This window comes from Rosa chinensis, chromosome 5 (genome assembly GCF_002994745.2).
Source record: "Rosa chinensis cultivar Old Blush chromosome 5, RchiOBHm-V2, whole genome shotgun sequence".
NCBI lineage: Eukaryota > Viridiplantae > Streptophyta > Magnoliopsida > Rosales > Rosaceae > Rosa > Rosa chinensis.
Window position 1 is genome coordinate 38,894,207 of NC_037092.1, and position 22,598 is coordinate 38,916,804.

At 38.0% G+C, this 22,598-nt stretch overlaps 2 protein-coding genes across 4 annotated transcripts; both read left to right on the forward strand.

The window, feature by feature from the left end:
* Window positions 1–4,265: 4,265 nt before the first annotated feature.
* Window positions 4,266–6,347, forward strand: LOC112165854. The gene is made up of 2 exons (XM_024302553.2): window positions 4,266–6,038; window positions 6,183–6,347. Exons 1-2 carry the CDS (start codon window positions 4,769–4,771, stop codon window positions 6,185–6,187), a joined length of 1,275 nt encoding a protein of 424 aa, XP_024158321.1. The 5' UTR covers window positions 4,266–4,768; the 3' UTR covers window positions 6,188–6,347.
* A 10,312-nt stretch (window positions 6,348–16,659) lies between these two features.
* LOC112165211 (serine/threonine-protein kinase D6PK) lies at window positions 16,660–21,670 on the forward strand. Of its 3 annotated transcripts, none has more exons than XM_024301662.2 (3): window positions 16,660–16,977; window positions 17,770–19,617; window positions 20,651–21,670. In XM_024301662.2, the coding sequence occupies exons 2-3, from the start codon at window positions 17,972–17,974 to the stop codon at window positions 21,504–21,506; spliced, it is 2,502 nt and encodes an 833-aa protein (XP_024157430.1). In that variant the 5' UTR covers window positions 16,660–16,977; window positions 17,770–17,971; the 3' UTR covers window positions 21,507–21,670. The 3 variants fall into 3 exon arrangements, with proteins under 3 accessions (XP_024157430.1, XP_024157429.1, XP_024157431.1); XM_024301661.2 differs by having other exon boundaries at window positions 17,773–19,617; XM_024301663.2 differs by having other exon boundaries at window positions 17,782–19,617.
* The last annotated feature ends 928 nt before the right edge of the window (window positions 21,671–22,598 follow it).

The following is a 22,598-nucleotide window of genomic DNA, read 5'->3' on the forward strand; positions in this document are numbered from 1 at the left end:
TCAATAGCCATAACAAATATATGAAGACAAGGAACTTACATAGTGGTTCTGAGAGACCATTTACATACCCATGCCATGTCATTAATAATTATAATGTTATATGCAAGTGGTAATAGTTGCAGAAACACAAAGGAAGACAGATAAAGAAATCCACTCACGAACTCAAAACTAGCTTCAGTCTCTAATTTACTAAAACCCCAAACATGGAACACTCTGGTTTCTCATCAAAGCCATTTCTCCTTCAACATTTTATAGAAAATAAAAATCAAAACTTTGAATATTTACATAAACCATACAACAATGCAGTACCATATAGCTACAAAACAACACTATAGAATTCATAAAACTCACTTTCATCTCACTTCTGGATAAGTAAAACCAAAAACCCAGAAAGGCATTCCCAATATAAAAGAAAACATAATCAAGTTTTCAAAACCCACCAAACAACAAAGCATAGATCTAATTAATACTCCCAAAAACACCATCACACACCTCAACACCACACTATTTAGAGTTTAAGACGAATTTTGAATTCACAAACAAAACAAGTTGAAACGACAAAGCAGGGAACGCCCAAAATAAGTCCAAACCTTTGAATTTGAAATGGGTGGCAGAGAAAGCATAATAGAATTAAAAACCCATCCTTTGAACAAAGTGAACAGTCTGAAAACACTAGCTAAAATTAAAATTGCAGAAACTAATAACTGAGTCACTAAGCTAGGCAGGCTCCCAAACAAGCATGAATATACGAGACATGAATGAAAATTGAAAAACCCAATTAGGCAATCAAAGAATAAGGAGTGACAGATAAAAGAGTACTTACGCGTCGATCAACTTTGATTACGACTTCAAGCCCTAATTCGGAAACTCGGCCCCAATTTCTTCTTCTTCTTCTTCTTCTTCTTCAAATGAATCCCCCAAATTTTCGATCTAGGATCTGTTGGACCTTCCTCTAGATCAACTCGTACCTCTACTTCCATCAACGGGTCCTTCTCAGATGATTGTTAGATGGCCTATCATGGTTTTCTTCAAATGCACCGCCGCTGCTGAAATTAGGATTTTCTTGAAATGCACCTCTGCTGCTAAATCTGAGATTAGGGTTCCGGTACGACCGCGTAGGTAATTGGTTGTGAGTGCTTTGTGGTCGCGATTTCGCTAGAGACTTGAGATAGAGATGCCCAGTTTTCAACCAGTTGAGCTGAGAGACTTGAGAGACAAAAGGCAAAAGGCATAGAGTTTTAGACAGAATGAATGAAGTCGGGCTAAGCCTAGCACAAAAGGCAATTTTGCCTTAGACAAAAAAAAAAAATTAAATGAGTTGACCCCCTCATATAATCAAACAACACAATTAAGTTGTCTGATGGTTACCACTTTTTGACTCAACCAGGGTTTTGACCAATTTTTAGAGGGAAATGCCTTAATCGATTGGGAGGGAGATTTCTAAAATTTCAGCCAACTCACTTAGACAACATAATTTTCTTATAACTGTTGTTTGAATAAATCAAGTTTTTAGGCTTCAGAGGAACAAAATTCTCTATCTTGAGCCAACAACATAAAAATGTTGTTTCAATAAGAGCCTTCAGAGGAATGAAATTATATGTACATCTCTATCTTCAGGTAACAACATTAAAATGTCGTCTGAATGTCACCCATTTACTCAAAATGAAAAAACTGTCTTTCGGTGGGTACTCAAACAACAGAGTTAGGTTTGTTTGTTGTCTGAAAATTTGGGACGACAGAAAATTAGCTTTCTGTCGTCTGATGTCTGTTGTATGATTGACTTATTGGCATAGTGCCTGCAAAACAAAATTATCCTATAGGAGAAAAAGAAATTTTGGTTGTCAAGAAAACAATTTTAAATTCTCCACCTTTTCTTGGAAAACATTTTACTGTACTCACCGATTGTGCCAGAGTAAAGAATTTAAAAAAATTTAAACTTGAAAAAGCTGCTGATAGAGGAAGATTAGCAAACTGGTAATTATTTCTTAACCAATATGATTATAATGTTGAGTTAATTGCAAGAAACAAGAACTATCTTCCAAACGCCCTAACCAGAGAAATGGCAATGTTTAGTCGAAGAGATGACGACGAAGGTCCCAATCCCAGAAACAGAAGAACTGGGAAAGAACATGAAACTGCTGAGGATCCTAAAGAAAAAATCCTCAAAAGGTTTCTGCTAAGTCCAAAAGAACTAGCCACAACTGATCAATCCCAGGGTAAAGGATTGGCTAGCCCGTCTCAAACGGCAGACGGTAAAGACTCATCAAGACCGTTGAAGGCTGTTGCTTTGTCAAAAAGCAAATCAACTGCAACTGGAGTTATAAATGTGTTTAATTATGAATTGAAAACCTTTGTTGATCCTGTGTTCAGAACTGGCAAGAGGATAGCATACCACCAGAAGGTAATTTAAGATAACCTCTTATTTGCCTTTCAGGAAAGAAACAGTGGCATCATGTTCCTAGCTCTGTTTGCATTAGCTGAAGAACTCCATGAAAATGCTAGACCACAGTTTGAAGAAGTTTATGAAAATACACTGCAGAGTGCTGTCCAAAATGAAAAAATCCAGTATCTTGAAGATCCTGAAAGTGCTAGAATTCCTGTCATAGCACTAAAGAATATGAATGGTTCAACTTCCATAATCTTATTGGAAGTAAGAATTCTGACTCATGTCACTGTCCCTGGACCTTATGTTGGAAGATATGTGGTCAATGTTCAGAGTGAACATCCTCAAGAACACAAGCTTTGACATGTTGAAAATGGTTTTGTCCACAATCCCTGGACCAAAACAAATGATGATCTCAAGGGTCTGCCACCCCTTATAGTCAACACGGTCAAGAATGTTAGAAAAAATGACTGCATCCTCATATTAAAGTTCAGGTCTACTCCACCAGAATGGATTCAGAAGACAAATGGGGAAGTTGATTATATCTCTCCACATCATTATGTGAGAATCATTCAAGGGAAGTATCTTCACCCTATATGTGTTGGATACAATGGCCAACCAAACTCTAGTATTTCCTGGATGAAAGTCATGGCACTAGAATATATCAAAAAGATCATCGAAGAAGATACAGAAAATACATTCCTGGCAGCAAGAGAAAAAAATTATTGTTACTGCATACGACCACCCTGATGTTATTAGCAATGACCTTTTCCTATCCCTTAAGAGAAAAGAGATAGACTCCACATTAGCTTGTTTTCAATGGATCGAGAAGATTGAAAACGACAACCACTACAAAATGTATGAAGATACTGCATACGACCACCCTGATGTTATTAGCAGTGACCTTTTCCTATCCCTTAAGAGAAAAGAGATAGACTCCACGTTAGCTTGTTTTCAATGGATCGAGAAAATTGAAAACGACAACCACTACAAAATGTATGAAGATACTTACGTGGAAAAAAGTGGAACTAAAGCAAGGATGGAAAACAGCTCTTTTGTCCTTGACAACAATTCTGAAACAGATGAAAACATGTGAAGCAGCAGGTGTAAAAAGCACCGAAAGTAGCTTTGGCATTTTCCCTAAAGATGTTTTTGCTTTTCAAAAAGAACAAGGTGAAAAACATTTCACCTAAAGGAATATGTTTTTCGTCATCCGACCTCAATCATCTGGAGCACTCACAAAAGCATAAAATAATAGAGCTGTGTTGTACACTTTTATGTTTTGAATTCCAGTTTGAGTTCCACTCCTTATAAAATGAGCTTTAAGTTTAGTTTGTAAGGCATCAGAAAATTGAGCATAATCATTTTCTCTCAAAAAGTAAGAAAGCCATAGTAGCAGTGTGTTATAGTAGCAAGGTGTTCAATCCTCATTGTAAGAGTTTGCTTGATGCAGTGTGCTTATATTTCAAGTAAGTTCTTATGAACTCAGTTATGAATAAATAAACAGCGTTTAGCTGTTTACCCAAGAGTGAGGCTCTGGGTTTTTAATTTGTATTCATGTTTGCATAAATAAATTTAGTGTGAGCCCAGTACATTATCGCAAAATATTGTTTGTTTTTAGTCTCTACAAAACTATCTGTTTATCTTACCATTTATCAAGCTAAAAATTATTTTTCTTAAGCTTAGAACAGCAGTGATTCCGCCCTGAAAAGTAACCGTTTAGACAGGAAGTCGTTAGATGAAAATGTGGCATGTTGAAGGAAGATCTGTGCTTTAGGATTTTATTTGGCAAGCTTGATAACTGAAGAAAGATAAAAAATATAAAAGTAGAAAATGAAGAAGGGACACGTGTAAACTTCTTACTTTCTTAGAAGGACATCCCAAAACCTGGTCTGGAGGTGCTAACCACACCTGGTCAGCCAAGTACTATCCTTTTTTTTTTTTTAATAATGATTCAAATAGCAATAGTTTCCTCAAAAAAACTAAAAAGCACCTGAGTTTCGAACACAAGACCATATGCCTAAACAAATCTGCACCATTTCCACTGCACTAACATTTGCTTGAGGTTTTAGTGTCGAGTATTATCGCTGCCAACAGATGAAACAAATGACACGAGAAGCATAACTAAGATCTCGAGTGGCAAAAACTCAGAGACTCCATCCATTACACCAGAAAATTTCTAGAATAAAAAACTCAGAGCTTCTGTAGACATCCAATGGGTTCTGCTCTAATTCGCTGAATGCCATAAATAAAGTTTTATTGGAGACGGTGCTGGCTGGGTTTGCAGTTTTAAGATTTGGGTATTTTTTTTCTGAAAATTAATTGTGGGTCTTGATTCTATGTGCGCGTCTGTGTGAGTCCAGCGGGTCAGCAATTCGCCTCCATATGTATTCTGAAGATTACCCTGAGGCCGTCGGGTCCTCAACACCCGCAGTAGAGTTTCTGTCGGAATCAGTACTGTGGGAGGAGCAAGCAAACTGGGATGACCAAGACAAAAACTTATATTTGTGCGTGGGCGACTACTATGGGAGAAGAGGCAAGGTACTGTATGTTGTTTATCGTATCAATTTGAAAGCCCTCTTGTTTAGTGAGGATCTAGAGTTTGAAACCGTGTTCGAAGTTCCCGATAATGATAATATTGGGAATTGTGCCGGATTTGGTATGGGACTTTCTATGATATTCTTGGGTGGAGGATTTAAAGCCAAGTACTCGAAAGAATTTGTTGTCCCAGAGCCGTGTACAGGTATTCTGGCCTATCAGATTCGTGAAATTTTTGAAGGTGGTCATTTAGCTCATTTCTTAGACGGCAAAGTGAGGCCACTTATATGGGAGGTTGAAGGAAATTTGTTCGCTCTCGCTCGTAACCCGCCTCCTCGAGTTGACACCGGTATCCCAGCTAGTGAATGGAGAAACTGTTTTGAAATGTATGACCGGGCCCAGGGTCGATGGATTGGTTTGCCGGACCCTCCTTCTTATGCTGAATACCCTGTCGCTGCTGTTGATGAGTCTGGTGGTGGTGGTATTGATGAGGAGGAGGAGTTTGTTGGTTGTGATAACAGCGCTTTGAGAAGGCACTGTTACTATTCAAGCTTCTCTTATGCAATTTTAGGTAGCCAACTTTTCGTCTCTAATCCAAACTATCATGAATATTCATACAAGTGCAACCTTCCCAGCAAGGGTGAAAACTGGCCAGTTGAGTGGAAAGTTTCAAGTTTCCAATTTCAGGGTGTAACTCTAGGGGTTCAAACGGCACAAGGGTTTGTAGTCTTTTCCTATGATGTCAATTGCCGTCCGCCTGAATATGTGCTTAAACTTGAAGATAATCCCTACTTAAATATCAAAGTGCAACTGTTGATAAATGGCTATGATGAACCGGTGCTTTCTCAATCTCTAATGATGCCGCAACAGCTGGATGAAGTTCAAGACTCCCAGTTTGTTCACCTAGGAGGTCAAAAAGTCTGCTTTCTCTATTCTAGAATGAGAGATTCCAAGTTGCTTGTAACCGCCATCACATTTGGCTTCCAACTCGAACAGAGAAATAGCGGCTTCAAAGTCAAAGCCAAATTTTATCCTACTCGCAACTGGGAGTTCCAAAATAAGGCTGGGTCTAAGGCTAAAGTTTGGGGTACAGAACAGATGGTTGGTGCTGTTGTTGGTAAGTTTTCAACCCCCTTCACCTTTACAGAGCTTTTATGTTTTGTATATGTATTTTGTTGACAACCCCCATGTCATTTTTCTCCTTCCCTTCCAATTTTTGAAGGAATAACTGATATGCTTTGTTTATCAAACTTTGCAACAGGGTAAGATAATGAAGGGAAGGGAAGTGCATGCTCATGTGGGACCTTGCAGTTGTTGTTCTCCATTTAGACATCTATTATCTAGTTTTATCAAGATCAGTAGTTCATCTTATCTAATGGTACACATTATTATATTTTAGTTCTTTTCAATATTTCTGGTTTTATCATGATAGTTGTTCAGAATTTTAGCTTTATCTTGTTTGGTTTTGCATATTATAATATGGGGGTTTCAATGTTGTTAAGTTCACATAGGGTGTATTTATCTGCGCTTTAAATTTCTGAGATGATCTAACTCCTCATTAAAAAAAAAAAAAATTTCCTTGTCCTCATCCGTAAGCTCTCATTTGGTGGCGAGTCCAGGTATGAAATAGTTTTCCATTCCATGCATTGAATGATTACTTACCAAGAAATAGAGGGATGTCCTGCGCTAGAAAATTTGGGGAAATTTTAAAAAATTAGGCATTATTCTTCAATTCCCTTTTAAGTGAAATTTTGTTTTTCCATTGCACCAAAGCCCTCACACCTGGCGGTCAAATTTCATCCCAAATCAGTTTGTTTCAAGTTACCATTATAGCAGAGCCTTTCAAGTTCCAAGTTTCCAACACAGACCTCTCAGACCTCTTATACTGCTCAGATCTTTGTGATTTTTTTCTACAGTCTACAAGGTTAGAGTTCAACCATCTCCTTCTTTCCTTTTGTTCTTGTTGAAAGTTACAATTGATCCAATGAGTATTCTAATTTTGTCATCTGAATTGGTTTAGTGACTCATTGCGAATTAATGGACTACATAGGGTGATGGATTTTTTGTCATTTTTATGGTATTATGAATGAGTTTTTTTAGTGGAACCTGATGCTTCTATAGAAGCTATTCTATTTTTTTTTTTTTTTTTAAATATGATCAAAGGGTTTCAGTCCTACTTTCATGGTGACTTGAACCCATGACTTCGTACATAGATAGTGAGTGCCCTAACCACTGAGCTAATACCACTTCGTCCATATGTAGTGGGTGCTATTTTATTTGATACTATAGTCCTTGCATCTAAGTTTGATTTGGTTATCGGGAATGACAACCCCCATAACCACCTCGACACCCTTTGCCACACCAGATTCGCTATCTCACTTTGGCCGCTGTTAAAATCACGATCATGTGAGTTTTTTCGTTTTTCTATCCTCCTTAATCACCATTTTTCTATCCTCTTTAATCACCATTATTGCTACATGCAATTATCTTACCGAGGTGAGCTTATAGTTTTTTTTTTTTTTTTTTACTTCTACCCTTCCTCTTCATTAGTTCACTTTTCTCCAGATACGCAAGAGGAATAAGTCGTCAATCCTTCTATCCCGCATGCATGCAACTTCATTTTTCTGGATGTTGTTGAAATTAGGAAAAATCATGCAAACTGAACTTTTTCCCACGTTTTGGAGTTTGAAGAGATATAGGAATATATGGAGGGTACTCGCGAGTTTTAGGAATATCGATCGATCAGGACAGGATTTTCAGGAAGCATTTGATGTTTGATTCGAAGTGTTTGAGGTCTTATAGGGCGTTGACGTCTGGCTATCTAGTGAATCTTGTGACTTTATAAAAATTTGTTTCCCTCATATGAGATTTTCAATATGAACTGGGACAATAGAAGAGTAGAAGAAAGAGCCTCTTCCTAATCGGCTTGCACTGCAACCAACACAAAGAACACGAATAACATCATCATATTCATAACTAGCGTCATTGTGCAATATATCTCTGCGTTTTCCGGCCAGCCTCTTACATATTTTTCTTCGGTCATATATAGTTTTCAAAACACATGCATGCATGATTACCACTGTTTACAAACAGAAATTTCATCTGGAGTTGTTGTTCTTTGAGGAGGCTCATAAGGGCCAAATTAGAGATTAATAAAGCAGATCCCAACAATTGTCAAGCTCTGTGTTTCATAATTTTACATTCGATGTATTGCATAATTTGCATCATTTGATTATGAGCTGTATGCTTTTTTATTTTCCAGTACTGTAGAATTACTCTCACGGATTCTTTACCCATCTATTTCCTCCTCACTAGTAATCATGACGAGGCAGACATGCATTATATAAGCCAAGCTTAATTTGTTTGCAGCATTTGCTAGCACATTCAAAATTTCCAACCGAATAATTAGTCAAAGAAGGGTAATATCATACATAATGATGGTTTATTAAGATTAATAATAAAGCTTCCACCGTCCAAGGAAAAGAAACTATAAAGTTAATTTAGGTCTTTGTGTTTCATTGTTAAAGAATTATCCATTCTTAGTATGATTTCTCCAAAAACAAAAAAATCCATTAAACAAAGTTAAAGATATGCGGTTACTGTATTTAAATAAAATTAAGGAGATATTGGGAAGAGAAGGAACGGGGGTGGAGAAGAATTACTCGTAGAATAAAATTTGTGGCAATTTCTGAATTATTGAAACATGTACCATGACCTTTATAATGTTAGAATTATAATATACCCAACAAGTCACAGCTCACTTCCAGATAGCCATATATCACCACAGCAACATGTACAAAGGCTTTAAACCAAGTACTAAGTTTTTTAAATACATGTCCAATTTGCTATATAAAATTAGATATTGTCCACGCATCTTCTTTTGTTAATCGCAGTCCATTTAGTATTTTTATTAATCCATTTTACCCTTACAACCAAATAAGATAAATAATTTCTAATTCAATAATTGAAGCACAATGGTAGCTCAATTAAAATTTTACATTTCAAGTTTCAAATACATATAATATATGAATTTCAACAAGAAATAATTGTCATAGAACTTTTCTTAAAAAAAAAAAAACTATCATAGAACTAAATGCATTTGTATGAAGCAAAAATATATACCTAAGACGCAGGCCGAGAAACATCTTAAACCCAATCGTACCAAATAATTACATACCTCATTATAGGGTGGGACAAGAAAAGATGCACAGACTGCAACTGAATATCTACCTAATAGATATTTAAAGATGTATAGTAGGGGTAAAGCTATGGTATGTTAACATTTCTCATACATCAACTATTTTTACCACTTTAAAGACCCGTGTTACTACTTTGAGGACTAATATTACTATTTTGAGGACTCATACGGTAAACTATAAGAAAATTTACCACTTTAAGGACTCATGTTACCACTTTGAGGACTAATATTACTATTTTGAGGACTCATGTGGTAACTAAGAAAATTTAACACTTTAAGGACTCATGTTACCACTTTGAGGACTAATGTTACGATTTTGAGGACTTATTTTACCACTTTTAAGGCAATTATATGCATGTCATAAGTTAACACATTGTAGAATTTTCCGTATAGTAGGTACTTAATCTACCTAGACATATGAAGTAGGAAAAAAAACATAGTTCATATCATCAACTTAATGAAAAGGTACAAATATGTACATACTAGAATATCTATCTAATAGGTATTTAAAAAAAAAATATATATATATATTTATATATATATATAGTAGGTATTTAATTTACCTAGACGTATGAAGCCCTTATCACCAACCTTTTTTTTGAATAGAAGTTGATTGTTATTCAATAACCAACAGCCAAATGGCCATAACTTACAAAACTTACATAAGAATTCCGACAAGAAAATCCGGTAAAACCTATTCAAGCTAAAGCAAACTAATTAACATCATTAATGGGAAGCTCACAATTAAGCAAGCATATCCAAGCATGACAAAGCTTCGCCTCCTGCGGAAAAAATCATTCAACTAACCCTCACTTGCCAATCACGCAATTGTGGTACAAGCAAGAAACTAGAAATGTCATAGAAACTTGATCACACTCACACAGGCTTAAAACCCTCGCCAAACACCTAAGCAATGTCATGAGAGGCGAACCCCCAAAATGCAGGCCCCTCTAGCCCAGTCTCCACCCCAGCATCAGCTGCAACCGGCCCAAGCTCCACAAACCCCTTAACTTGACCCAACTCCATCCGAGGCCCAGGCCCACTATCCTCTGACCCATTAGGGTTTCTCAGAAGAAAGTTTCCCGTCGAGATACACGGAGACAGTATCGCAGCCCCTGTTGCAATCCTCGCCGCCACTCCAACCATCGCCCTGCTAAGCCCAGCATCCAGCAACCCCGCCGGCGAACCAATCATGAACCAGGACCCACCCTTCGCTGCCATCGACGGACCATCACTAGCCGCCGCCGCCAACCTTGACAACGCCAATGAACTCAACCCCGAGCCCACGAACGCCGCCCACAGAGGTAAGGCTGCCACCAATACCAGTTCGATCCCAGCAATGCCCGGCTATAACTCCGACGCCTCTAGATTCTTATCGACCCACAGTCCTCCATGAAGAGCAAAGATCGTCTTCTCCTGCGACTGGGAGACTCCCCTCTCCCCTTCACAGATCAGATCCTTCAATCTCCTCACACCGGAGATCGCCGCCGATACCACCAGAAGCCTTGCAGGCCGCTCCAGCACCAACCGGCCACACATATAGAAGAAAAGTACTTCGATAATCTCTCCGCCCCCCATCAGGCTCGTCACGGCCTCAACCAACAATGAAGAAGTATCTGCTGCTCCCTCCTCCACCATCGCAACATAATTCTCGATCAGATTCTCGGCTAGGGAGAAAACCCTAGCAGAGAGAAAAGTCGACAAAGGGAATGCTTTGGGTTATTTGGTCTGATAGAAACAATTTAATATGGAGGCAAGGGCTATTTAACCCTTTGTTCATGATTCGAGGTCAGCGTTGAATTGAAAGGAAAGAAAAACAATTGCGCTAACTCCTAGACCCAACGCGTTTTCTCCCTAATAAGCATCGACAGATAATATGCTACTGTTGATCCCTTATCACCAACCTAATGAAAAGGCCTGTACAAATATGTACATATTGAACACATACCTAATTAAAAGGTAGAAAGTATGACAAAAAAAATTAGAGAGTGAGGGTCAAATATGACGTCAAATATAAAGATTATTATAGAAACTTGAATTACCTGTTGATAAGGCAAATGAATGTGGAATAAAATATGGGGGTATGAGTGAAATCCTTTAATCCTCTTTTAATAAAAAGAAAAAAGAATGTGGAATAAAATCTCCAATCGAATTCTGTGACAAATAGTGACCAACACCGTAACCGAATATATATATTAAATGTATGCAAAGAACTCTTACCAAGTCTATTATAAAGGATCAGACCAAAAAAAAAAAGTCTATTATAAAGGTAGCTGTGAATTAAGTCACATTAGAAGGAGAAAAAGAACTAAGAAGAAAGAAGCCACACCAAAAGGGAGTTTTTATTCATAACTCCCAAATTGTTATTTGCACATCTACTGAATTTTTTTCTCAAAATTTTCCAATTTTATCCCTCATTGGTGTTTCTTTCTACACCACCTTTTTTTTCAATATGCACTAGCCTTTCTACCTTCAATAACCACTTTGAAACTACTGCCATCAAGACAGATCGCATGGCCCTTATTACCTTTAATCCTCTATCATGGCCGCTAAAAAGAAACTGGTTCCCTTTCTTTTTATTGAAAAAAAAAAAAAAAAGCAGGAAAAGAAGAAACTGGTTTTGTACTGTGCTGTTCGAAATGAAAATGTTTGATTGAAACTTGATGGGACCAACTGAAAATTTAACTAGAGAATTAGAGATGATGATAACTGATAAGTCAGTTGGTCCTCTAGAGATGATTGGTGCATTTAATTAATTGGTCTTTGACAACTTACGCAAAAATGAAATTAGGCAGCTGGTGTGTGAAATGAAGACCACCATGCCAACATATCTCTATCTCCTCAACTCATTATCACGTTGTTCCTCCCATCCTTGCCAACTCCCTCGTCCTTCTTAACTTCCTAAAAACTTTCAACCATTTTCATCTATCTACTCCATTGCTCCTATCTTTCATTCTTGTCTTCATTGGTCTTTTTTTTTTCCTTAAGGGCAAAATAGGATTGAAAAATTACCAAAAAATAGGGAGGTCAACGTACCAATTTGAGAGATATGAATAGAAGCTCCCACATCAAAATCATAGGTATGAGAGAAAAAGAAAGAAAGGAAGAATAAAAAGAAGCGAGAAAAAATATGTGTTGTTGAAGAAAGAAATGATTCGGTAAGAATAATGAAATGTTGGGATGCTAGAGTATATAAAACATTATATAAAAAATTTATCAAATTTAATGCACTATTAATTAGCTTTGGTTAACAATTAAGTCATTTTAGCCTATGGCCTATGGGAGAAAACCTAACGGAGGAAAGCCACTTGTCCTGTTGCCCGGCCATACCTGCATTGACCTATGGCCTCGCCTACGTGAGTCGAGTGCGGTCGGATGAGATCTTGGATAGGTAATTGGAGATTGGGGCTGGGAGGGTTTCTTTGTCTCGGTTTCAGCAGACAGCTGTGTCTGCACATGTTTTGGTTTCAGGAAAAATGGTGGTGATTAGTGGTTTGGCTAAGGTGCGCACCCGATCTGGGTCATTGGTTTGTGATTGGATCTACCCGAATTTGCTTGCAAAGCCAGTGTAGATTGGGTATCACTTGGCTTCGGATCGCGCAGCAGAAGGCGGCGATGGGAGTTACAGTGTTGGGTTAATTTGACCTCCAAGTTGGGCTCTTAAGGATTGGGTGGTGGTCATTGGGGGGTGTGATCTGCTAGTGCTCGGCCGGTGGCGTCTGTCCGATGACGGTTGGGATTCAAAGACAATGGTGGCATGACGGCCTTGGAGTGAGATAGTAGTGGCGCCTGTGCAACAATCGTTTTAGGCTGGGTTTGAGGTTTGGACCTTCCTGGCCTTAATTCGATGGTGGGCTTGTTCTGGGCCTGGGGTTTTACTCTAGGTCCATTAGGGTTTGTTTTTCATGTTGAAGTTTTTACTTATTGTTGTAAATATTATATATGTGTGTGTGTGTGTGTGGCTGTCCACTGTAAATACTCATTAGTTATATCCTTATGATGTAAACACTACTTCTAATGAGAATGAACACACTCTTCTACCTCCTTCTATATTCTGTTTTCTCTATTCTATCTCTCTTATTCTTTAGTTTATAACACTTATTTATTTATTTAATTGTTAGTAGTTGAGTTAATGAGTTGCTATCAATATTTGGTAAAAAAGGTAGGCTTGGTCCCAGTCTACACCCCTTGTGTGCTTATCTGCTCTAGGTAGACGACGAGTTCCTTACACTAGAAAATGGTCGCAACCTTGTAGTGGTAGTAATGTGTTTACTTTGGGTAGGCGGTGAATTCCTTACTTAGCCAAATGGTCGTAGCCGCCTAGTGGGATGATGAAACTAAGTGTCACCGAATTTATATTCCGGTGGCAACATAGTGGGAAAACTGTGCTATTTATAATGATGTTTTTTTGTAATAGAGTTATTTTTCCAGTATGTCACCGTAAAATTAATCAAGTAACATGAAACCATAAAAACTGTTACAAACATATAACTGCAGTGACACTTAGTCACCGTAATAGACTTTTATTATTGAAGTTAGAATTAACTTGAAAAACTTTAATGAATCATAGTTTAATGTTGTATTGTTTTTTACCCTTCTTTTTTTTTTTTTTATAGCAATAACGAGAACACTTTATTAACTCGGACCTATAAAGAAACCCGCTACGGTGTGGCCTAGATAAAATGAGCCCCCACACATAATATTGTTCTAGCACAACTGCAACCGCATTATGAGGAATAAGAAATATGGTATTACGGGCCATAAGTCTATCCCTTGTAGTGAACCGTTAATATTATTGAATTAAAATAACACAAATAAAACATTACAACTTTGAAAAAGCTATAGTCCAGGTCGAGCCTCCTCATCTAGTCTAGAGAGCAGAGCTCGACATTTAGCAACTGAGAAAACCTTGGGCTTAGTCTTCTTTCTTGAGGCTTGCTATAGCCCAAAGCCCCCAATTAACTTCCTGTAGGGGACGATTCATTCTCCACACAGACAGCTACACAACAGTGGGGCATGAAATCTTCCCAGTATTTGCTACCTGAGAAACAAATTTGAAACTTGAAGCTTCCTCTTACTAAAAGAATCCAGTGAAGCAAACATTACAATGGCAAGTTTAAGAATACCCTCCAATATTCCTTCCAAACCAGGCAAATGATATGGATTAACAGCAGGTATAGTAGATTCCTGAGCCCTTGTCTTTCCCTTCTTATGTGGAGAGGACAGAGGATCCGAACCTGACCTCTTCCTTATCGCAGAGGCTGGGAGATTAGGATCATTCGTCGACCGCTCAATCATCATTCGTCGACCGCTCAATCATCTTCACCACCTCATCATTCTCAACCACCACTTCTACTACCTCGCTGTCCTTAGAAGCTACCTCCAGGCTTAGCGTACCGCTAACACTCTGTCTTGAAACTGGAGACAGAGCCTCAAACCTCGGCGACACCACTCTTCTTCCCGACGCCACCATCACCATCGCTACACCAGAATTGGAAGTTTGATTCTCTCTGGCATATGTAAGGGTGTGGTGGGCAAGGGGTTTGTTTAAAAAAAAAAAAATTATATGGCTACCTAGGACAACATATTTTTGACAATGTCTGGTTAGTGATGCATGTTTCTTTGGTGTCTAATGTAGCCATTTCAATCCTTTAACAACTGTATGAGATTGTGTTTCTTTCCACATCCCCAACCTTTCCTTTTGGTTTGCTTAGCTTTTTTCAAATTTGGCTAAGAGTTGTTCTCTTTGTTTTGAGTTTATTAGTGCATGTTTGTTAGCCAACTATTTCTGATGGTGTAAAGGGTTTCCAAACATTAGAGTGAAAATTTTCTTTTAGTGACCTTACAATAATTGCATATGTGGTCATCTTTTGGTCATTCATTGCCGTACCTAGTGTGCCTTTATTCCTAGCGTTCATCGTGGTGGTAAATTCTATAATATGTTAACATATGACATACATATAATTACCACTTTTAGGACTTAATTACTCAAATAAGAACCTACTTTACTATAACGAGGATCTTATTTACCTTAATGATGATTTTTTTTTTTCTAGTTATCACATGAGTCCTCAAAGTAGTAGATATTAAATGAAATAGGACGTGTATGAAAAATGTTAACGTACTATGTTTAGGACAAAAGTGGTTGATTTATTTTTGGTGTTTAGACTTCATGTATTCAAAAGGAACGGTGGCAGCGTCTGCTTGTCGTGGTTGTATTGGTGGCAGTGGTTATCATAGTGGTTGTCTCACTACCTATTTGTAGGTGGTGCGATTTGGCAATGGTAGAATGGGTGGTGTGGTTGTCTGGGTGGCGGGTAGGGTTGCTTTAGCTTATGGGCCCCCCCTATTCTTAGGATTTTGCTGGTTGGTCTAATCTTTAAATCCAAAGTTTACTTATGGATTGTGTACGAGGGTTTTTGTTTTTTTTGGAAGGTTGGCGAACTGCTAACTCACTATGCAGGTGTATCTTATGCCATTTGGAGTCGCATTCTCAGGTGTTGTGGTTTGCATCATTTTGTCGTTTCATTCAACCAGATGCAATTCCAGTACCTATACTTACATAAAATTTCTAGTTTTCCTTATTTTGTTTTTTTAATGTCGCTAACTATTATAAATCCTAAGTTCCAAAAATTTATTGTAACCAATTCCATGAGCTCTTGTTCGTATTTTATATATATATATATATATATATATATATATTTAGAGGAATAATCAACTAATATTGATGTTCAGGAAAATTACAAATAACGACCAATTCGTAAGAGCTGTAAGATAGAGCCATTACATAAGCAATTCAACATTTTAAGCTAACAAACTGAAACACATCCAGCAATACACCTTACACTACCTAAGAAGGAATAAAATATCAAAGATATTGTAGGAGACCCTGGCGACATTCCTCAACTCTAGGAGCTGACCAAATCCTTCCCAAAAAGAGAAGGAAACCTAACCAAAAAAAAAAAAAATGTTAGCCCAATCCTACACCAATGAAGTGATGAACCTAGGCCCAAAAATATCAAACCCTAGCCTATGAGAGTGGAAGGAGCCCTAGCCATGGGCTAAGAAGAAGTCACTTTCAGCAAACTGTAGTAGCCATGGGCTAAGAAGAAGTCACTTTCAGCAAACTGTAGTCGCCGCCACCTGTGCAACCACCACTAGTCGCCGCCACCTGTGCAACCACCACTAGTCGCAACGCCCGCCCTAGTTGCACTTGCAGGCCTGACCGGAGATGAGGAGGAGCTCCCCACCACCGCCGACCCAATTTTTTGTTCTTATTTCTTATATGTGCTATAATTTAGAATATGTAAAATTACTTGGATAGTTATTAATGTTTCCGAAGTGAATTGTGTATATAATATTCTGTTAAAAGAAAAAAAAAATATATATGAACTGTTTTTTTTATATTAATGTATTTCCTTATACAGTAGGGGGAAATTGGTGAAAAGACAGAAGACGGTCTGATAAACATATGAAAACCGTGCTTTTCCGCCATCTGAAAATTGAATAGTTTTTTAAAAAGAGAGAAAGTAAGAAACAAGTAGAGAGACTAGACTAGAGATTTAGAGACCAGAACACTAAAGCTGTCTAGTTATTACTCTTTGACTTGTCTGACCTTTCTCGTGAATTCCATTTCTTCCTCCTCCCCCGCTCTCTCTCTCTCTCTCTCTCTCTCTCATTCACTCCCCAACTGTTCCTTTCTCGTGCCCTAAACCCCAAAACCAACCACCCACCCGCCCCTAATTGAATACCATCCAAATCAAATATCAAAACCCATAATTGAAAACTGCCTTCAAATCTATTAACACCTCTGTTGCAGCTTCTCAAAATCTTGATAGGAGCTCATTTGATGCTCAAGGTATGTTTTTTTACTTCTAAAGTTTCAAACTTTACCTGCAAGTTTAAATCTTTTATATGAGTCTGATGCGAATTGTGAGCCCTGTTGATATTTTTGTGTTTTGGGATTAGATGGAATGGTGGGATACTCATAATGATAATTGACTCATTTATATGTATAATTTTCTGTTTATAAAATACTTGGTCGGATGGATGATGTTTTGGAGGGATTTGAGTTGATGGGTTTATGTCTTTGTTGGGTTATTGTTGTCAGTTTCGAAAGATCTGTATGAAAGAAAAAACCTTTGATTTACACCAAGCTTCATGGGTAAAGTAGGTTGTCTACGTGTGTGGAAGAAATTTGGGGATTTGTAAAGTAGGTGGTGGTTGTTGTTGTTTCCTATATGTTTCTTGGTAACAAAGGCACATCAATAAGTGACTTTGTTCGTCTTCGTAGTTTCCAAAGGCATAGAAAATGGCAACAATGCCTTTGTTTCTTATGCTTCAGCCGTAATTGGCCAACCAAGGGCCAAACGTGTTGGACATTCCAATCTCTGATTGTTTCAGATTTTATACTTGGGATGCCTTCGCTATTTCTGTTAGAAATTGAATAAAGCTTGTTTTAGATAATTTTGTATTTCTTACCATCAGATCCATGGAAGATACCCATGTCCTTCCAAGTTTACATTTCATCGTATAAAAATTGGTGTTTTTAGGTAATATCTATGTCAGTTGTAATATTGTGGAGATATAGAATGCGCCTGCTGCATTGAGAATATAATTGTTTATAACTTGGATATAAACTGACCTGCAGCAGTCATGGCAGGCTTTGGATGCTTCATTTTGGAAACAGTAAAGGGATCTTAGTGGGCCATTTCAGTCTGCTATACAGTATGGTACTAGTGAACTTCAGAGGATATAATTCTGTGCTTCTCTGTCCCCACAAAGCTTACTCGGAAGTGGGTTAGTATGAGGATATAACTACCTTATGTAGTATTTCATTTGATCCATCAAATATGAGTACATCAGGCATTACATGTGAGATTGTCGAAGCAGGAGAAGAAGTAGATTCTCAATTGAAAATGGATGAGAAAGATGGCAAGCAATGTGTGCCAAACTCAGGAAATAGGTATTCGATAGAGGATGATATTAACAAGCTTTTTCAGGCCATTGATGTTAGAAATTCAGGCAGGGCTTCAGGCCCATGGCATGAAAGTAGCAAAGATGCCTTGAGGAAGAGTGCTATGAAAAAGCCAATGAGAGCTAGTACATCAAAAGTATCAGGTATAGGAATTTCAGAGCCTGTAAGTTTGAAGCAAGCGCTCAGAGGATTATGCATCTCTCAGGCATCAGAGATGGCTGCCATGAAGCGGCTATCGAGGCCAGGTCGTTCATCTGGGGTTTCAGAAGCAGGAACTATTAAAAGGTTGTACAGGGCAGTGGTAGTTGAGGAAAATGGATCTGACCTCCCAATGAATGAAGGTAAAGGGAATTTTGTAGAGATCTCCTTAGTACCAGATGCATCAAATAGCTCTCAGCAGATGCCTGGATTCATGCAATCAGAGCCGCAGTTTCATCCAGCCACAACTTCAGCTGATGCAATGATGACCACATTAGCACCACAGAAACAAATTTCTTCTTCGCCAACAGCAGTTCAGAGTAAGATATTAAAGGGAGAAGATGGAAAACTGGAAGATGCAGATACTTCATCAAGCAAAAAAGTCATGCAGGTGGAGGTTCCAATCACTACTCTAAATTCGTACAAGGGTCAGCACTCTGCTTCTTCTCTATCTGGCAGTAAGTTAAGGAAATCTTCTGGCAGTGATTCACATTTAATCAAGCCGGTCTTCAGGAGCAAGAACTTTGTTACAAAAAATATGAAGCAGGATTTGAGTTCTGGTTCTAGTAGTTCCAAATCAGATAACCAGATAGTTGATAATGATTTAGTTTCTGCTACTAGTAAATTGGAGGGTCAGATGCACAGTGGTACTCCAAAGCATGAAAGGGATGGAAATACAAAAAGTTCTCTGATCTCCAGTAATCATAGTGTAGAAATGAACTCAAGTATTGTTGATAGAAAAGGGAAAGCAGATTTCCGGTCAAATTACAGTAACAGGAGCAAATCCATAGTGACAAATGCCGATGAGAATTCAAGATCAAGAGAAAAGGGAGATTTCTCACAAAGCTCGAAAAGTAGCATCGGTGATTACAGTAGCAGTACAAGCACTAGTGAGGAGAGCACTCTAAGTGGGTCTGGTCGAAGTGGCAAGAGGCCTCACATGTCAAAAGACTTGAGATGGGAAGCCATCCATCATGCTCAGAAGCAGCAAGGAAGCTTAGGTTTGAGGCACTTTAAGATGCTCAGGAAGCTTGGTTCTGGGGACATTGGAACCGTTTATCTTGCTGAGCTGACTGGGACAAACTGTGTATTTGCTGTGAAAGTAATGGATAATGAGTCTTTGGCTACCAAGAAGAAAATGATTAGGGCCCAAACAGAAAGAGAGATACTGGAGATACTGGATCATCCCTTTCTCCCTACGTTGTATGCTCACTTTGTGTCAGATAAGCTCTCCTGTTTGGTTATGGAGTACTGTCCTGGTGGAGATCTGCATGTGCTGCGACAAAAGCAACCTGGCAGGAGTTTCTGCGAACAAGCAACCAGGTACAATTACTTTCTTGATGTCCAGCTTTTGTTAATTCTACTTGCCTTCTTGCTTTGCATATATATGTGGTCAGATCCATACATTCTTCACTATAATCTAGCATTGTATATGTTGTTGTCTTCCCATGCTCTTCTATATCTGGAAAACTACTTTTACAGTTGTTTGATACTGAGTGCTGTACTTAATGCTTTCATCTTCCAGCTTCTCCTTGAGTTTCCATATTATGGAATCAGCATAGTTTAAAATATAAGGCAGAGCAGTCGACTGATTGCTAAACATGTGGTTATTCTTAGTAGATAACTTTTGCTGGGCATGTGTGCCCATACTTGCTTGTTAGTTCTTTATCTCGGATTCAACCATAGGAAAAACCATATATCTTAATCCCGGTGCACTAACACACTCTATAATACTGTATATGTGGGGGAGGATCTAGCTTAGTTTTATATTAAATAGTAGCAATATTCTTCTTTTGATTGGGTAAACCTTGATGAAATGATCAACATGGAAAGAGTTTCACCTTCCATTGATTTGTGGGCTTGGAGCTACTTCCATTGGCAGGTTGATAGTGATGCATTCAGGATCAATTCTCTTTGGCATGCTATCATGCACATCGGTTGCAGGTGATTGCTTGCATCCATAGGAGTGTTTTTATGCTGAAATCCTACATGAGAAAGCGTTGTTTACCGCTCAAGTCTAACAGACACACTATCACATCATGGTTCACATAATTTTGTTTTGGCTTTGTGTCTGTTTGCCCTTGTTTTATTGTTTATCATATAGTCAACAAACTTTTAAAACCTTTGCAATCAATCTCATCGTGTCAGTTATAATGTAGACAGGGTTTGGTGGTATTGGTTGATCTGGTGTTCTTTTGTGAGCTAATTGCTTGTTGGTGTTGGTTATCTTTTGTTTGAATGCTAAACTGTTAAAGTAGGCTAAGAAAGCTTGATTACATTTATTAATTGAAACAATATCGATAATCATCAGCATTGTTGTATTCCCAATATTTCATGAAATTGTACGTATCTACAGGTTCTATGTCTCTGAAGTCCTCCTTGCGATGGAGTATTTACACATGCAAGGTGTTGTGTATCGAGACTTGAAACCAGAAAATATCCTGGTCCGAGATGACGGCCACATTATGCTCACAGATTTTGATTTGTCACTTAGATGTGCAGTCAATCCAATGCTACTCAAATCATCGTCTCCAGTTGTGGAGAGCAGAAAAAAGATGGCAAACCCATGTATCGAATCCAGCTGCATTGACCCTTTCTGCCTCCAACCAGCCTGGCAGGGCTCCTGCTTCACTCCCAGGATTTTATCTGCTGGTGCAAAATCTCGGAAAATAAAATCCGAACTTGCTGCCCAGGTCAGTCCACTCCCACAGCTTGTAGTGGAGCCAACAGATGCCCGATCAAACTCCTTTGTTGGAACCCATGAATACCTTGCTCCAGAGATCATCAAAGGAGAGGGTCATGGAAGTGCTGTTGATTGGTGGACATTTGGAATCTTTCTGTTCGAGCTGCTATATGGTAAGACACCCTTCAAGGGATCAGGAAATGAGGACACATTAGCCAATGTTGTCTCAAAAAGTCTCAAGTTCCCAAACAACCCTATAGTTAGTTTTCATGCACGAGATTTGATCAGAGGCCTCTTAATAAAGGACCCTGAGAATCGTTTAGGATCTGTGAAGGGGGCTGCAGAGATTAAGCAGCATCCTTTCTTTGAAGGCCTTAACTGGGCATTAGTTCGGTGTGCAATACCACCAGAGATGCCCAAATTGTGTGATAGTGTAATTTGTGCACCTCCTGCTCCACAGATGCAGGAGAGCACAGGGTGCAAGGAGTTGGAGGGTACGGTAGAGCATGTAGACTTTGAGCTGTTTTAGTTAAATTTTCACATAAGAAAGAAAGTTGATCTCCTCCTTCATCGGCTGTTCAAACTGATAATATAGCTTGTAGAGTTGTAGTGTAAAGTAAATGTAACTCAAAATAGTTGTAGACTACGATATATGATTAATATTAATACTGATAATATGGTAGCTGAGAGAAATGTGAGTTGAAGTAGCATTTTCCTTTGTTTCATTTTGTTCTGAAGGGCTATAAGCTCAAAAGTAAATAACTGTTGTAGCTAACTGAAATTATATCGATCTTTGAGGACCTCCAACTATTTCTAGAACTTGAGCTGGTATGAGCTAAAAATGTGATGCCTAAATCCTGAGATGGATAATAACTCCAATGCGGAAGTCATTCTAATGAAGACTACTTTAATGATTAGTTGAGGACTTTTTTAATAGTTTGGGAGAGTAACTTTTTTATTACACTACGGCAAATAAACCGTTAGATTTTTATGTATGTATGAGTAGATCATTTCTGAAAATTTTCTTCAAAATTGTTAATCATTAAGGTACCAAACTAGATCAAATCAATTAATGAACCAAATCTGTCAAACATGAATCGTTTATGTTCATAACTGATAAACCACGATTATGAAGGCCTTAATGATTTTCAATTTGGTTGAAAAAAATGCGTAAATGATCTACACATGAATATCTAAACATCTAACGGTTGATTTGAGGAAATGTGATCGAAAAGCAGATCTCACAAAAAAGTCTTCAACTAATCCTCATTTTAATGGTCGTCATTAGAACCTCTCCCACTTGAGTACGTACTTTTATAGTGCATGAATGATTTCTAAGTATGTCATACAATTTTTGATTTAATTGTTTTTTTTCTTTCACAAACGAGTGTTGAAAAAGTATACTACATATAGAATGAATAATTTTGAATTTTTGATTAGAGAAATTTTAAATACACCCCCTCAATTACTTAATGCACATCCCCTATATTTTTCTGTTTGATTTTTTCATCAAACTTTCATCTATGCCCCTCCTCATTAAATAAATAAATGAGAAAAACTTAAAAAAAAAAGAAAAAAAAAAGAAGGTCGGCTATGTATCTAATACCTGCAATTTTTTGTT

Coding starts and splice junctions, on each gene's coding strand:
- LOC112165854 (XM_024302553.2), top strand. CDS start 4,769: ATGTATTCTGAAGATTACCCTGAGGCCGTCGGGTCCTCAACACCCGCA.
- LOC112165211 (XM_024301662.2), top strand. CDS start 17,972: ATGAGTACATCAGGCATTACATGTGAGATTGTCGAAGCAGGAGAAGAA. Junction 19,618..20,650: donor TTCTGCGAACAAGCAACCAG/GTACAATTACTT, acceptor ACGTATCTACAG/GTTCTATGTCTCTGAAGTCC.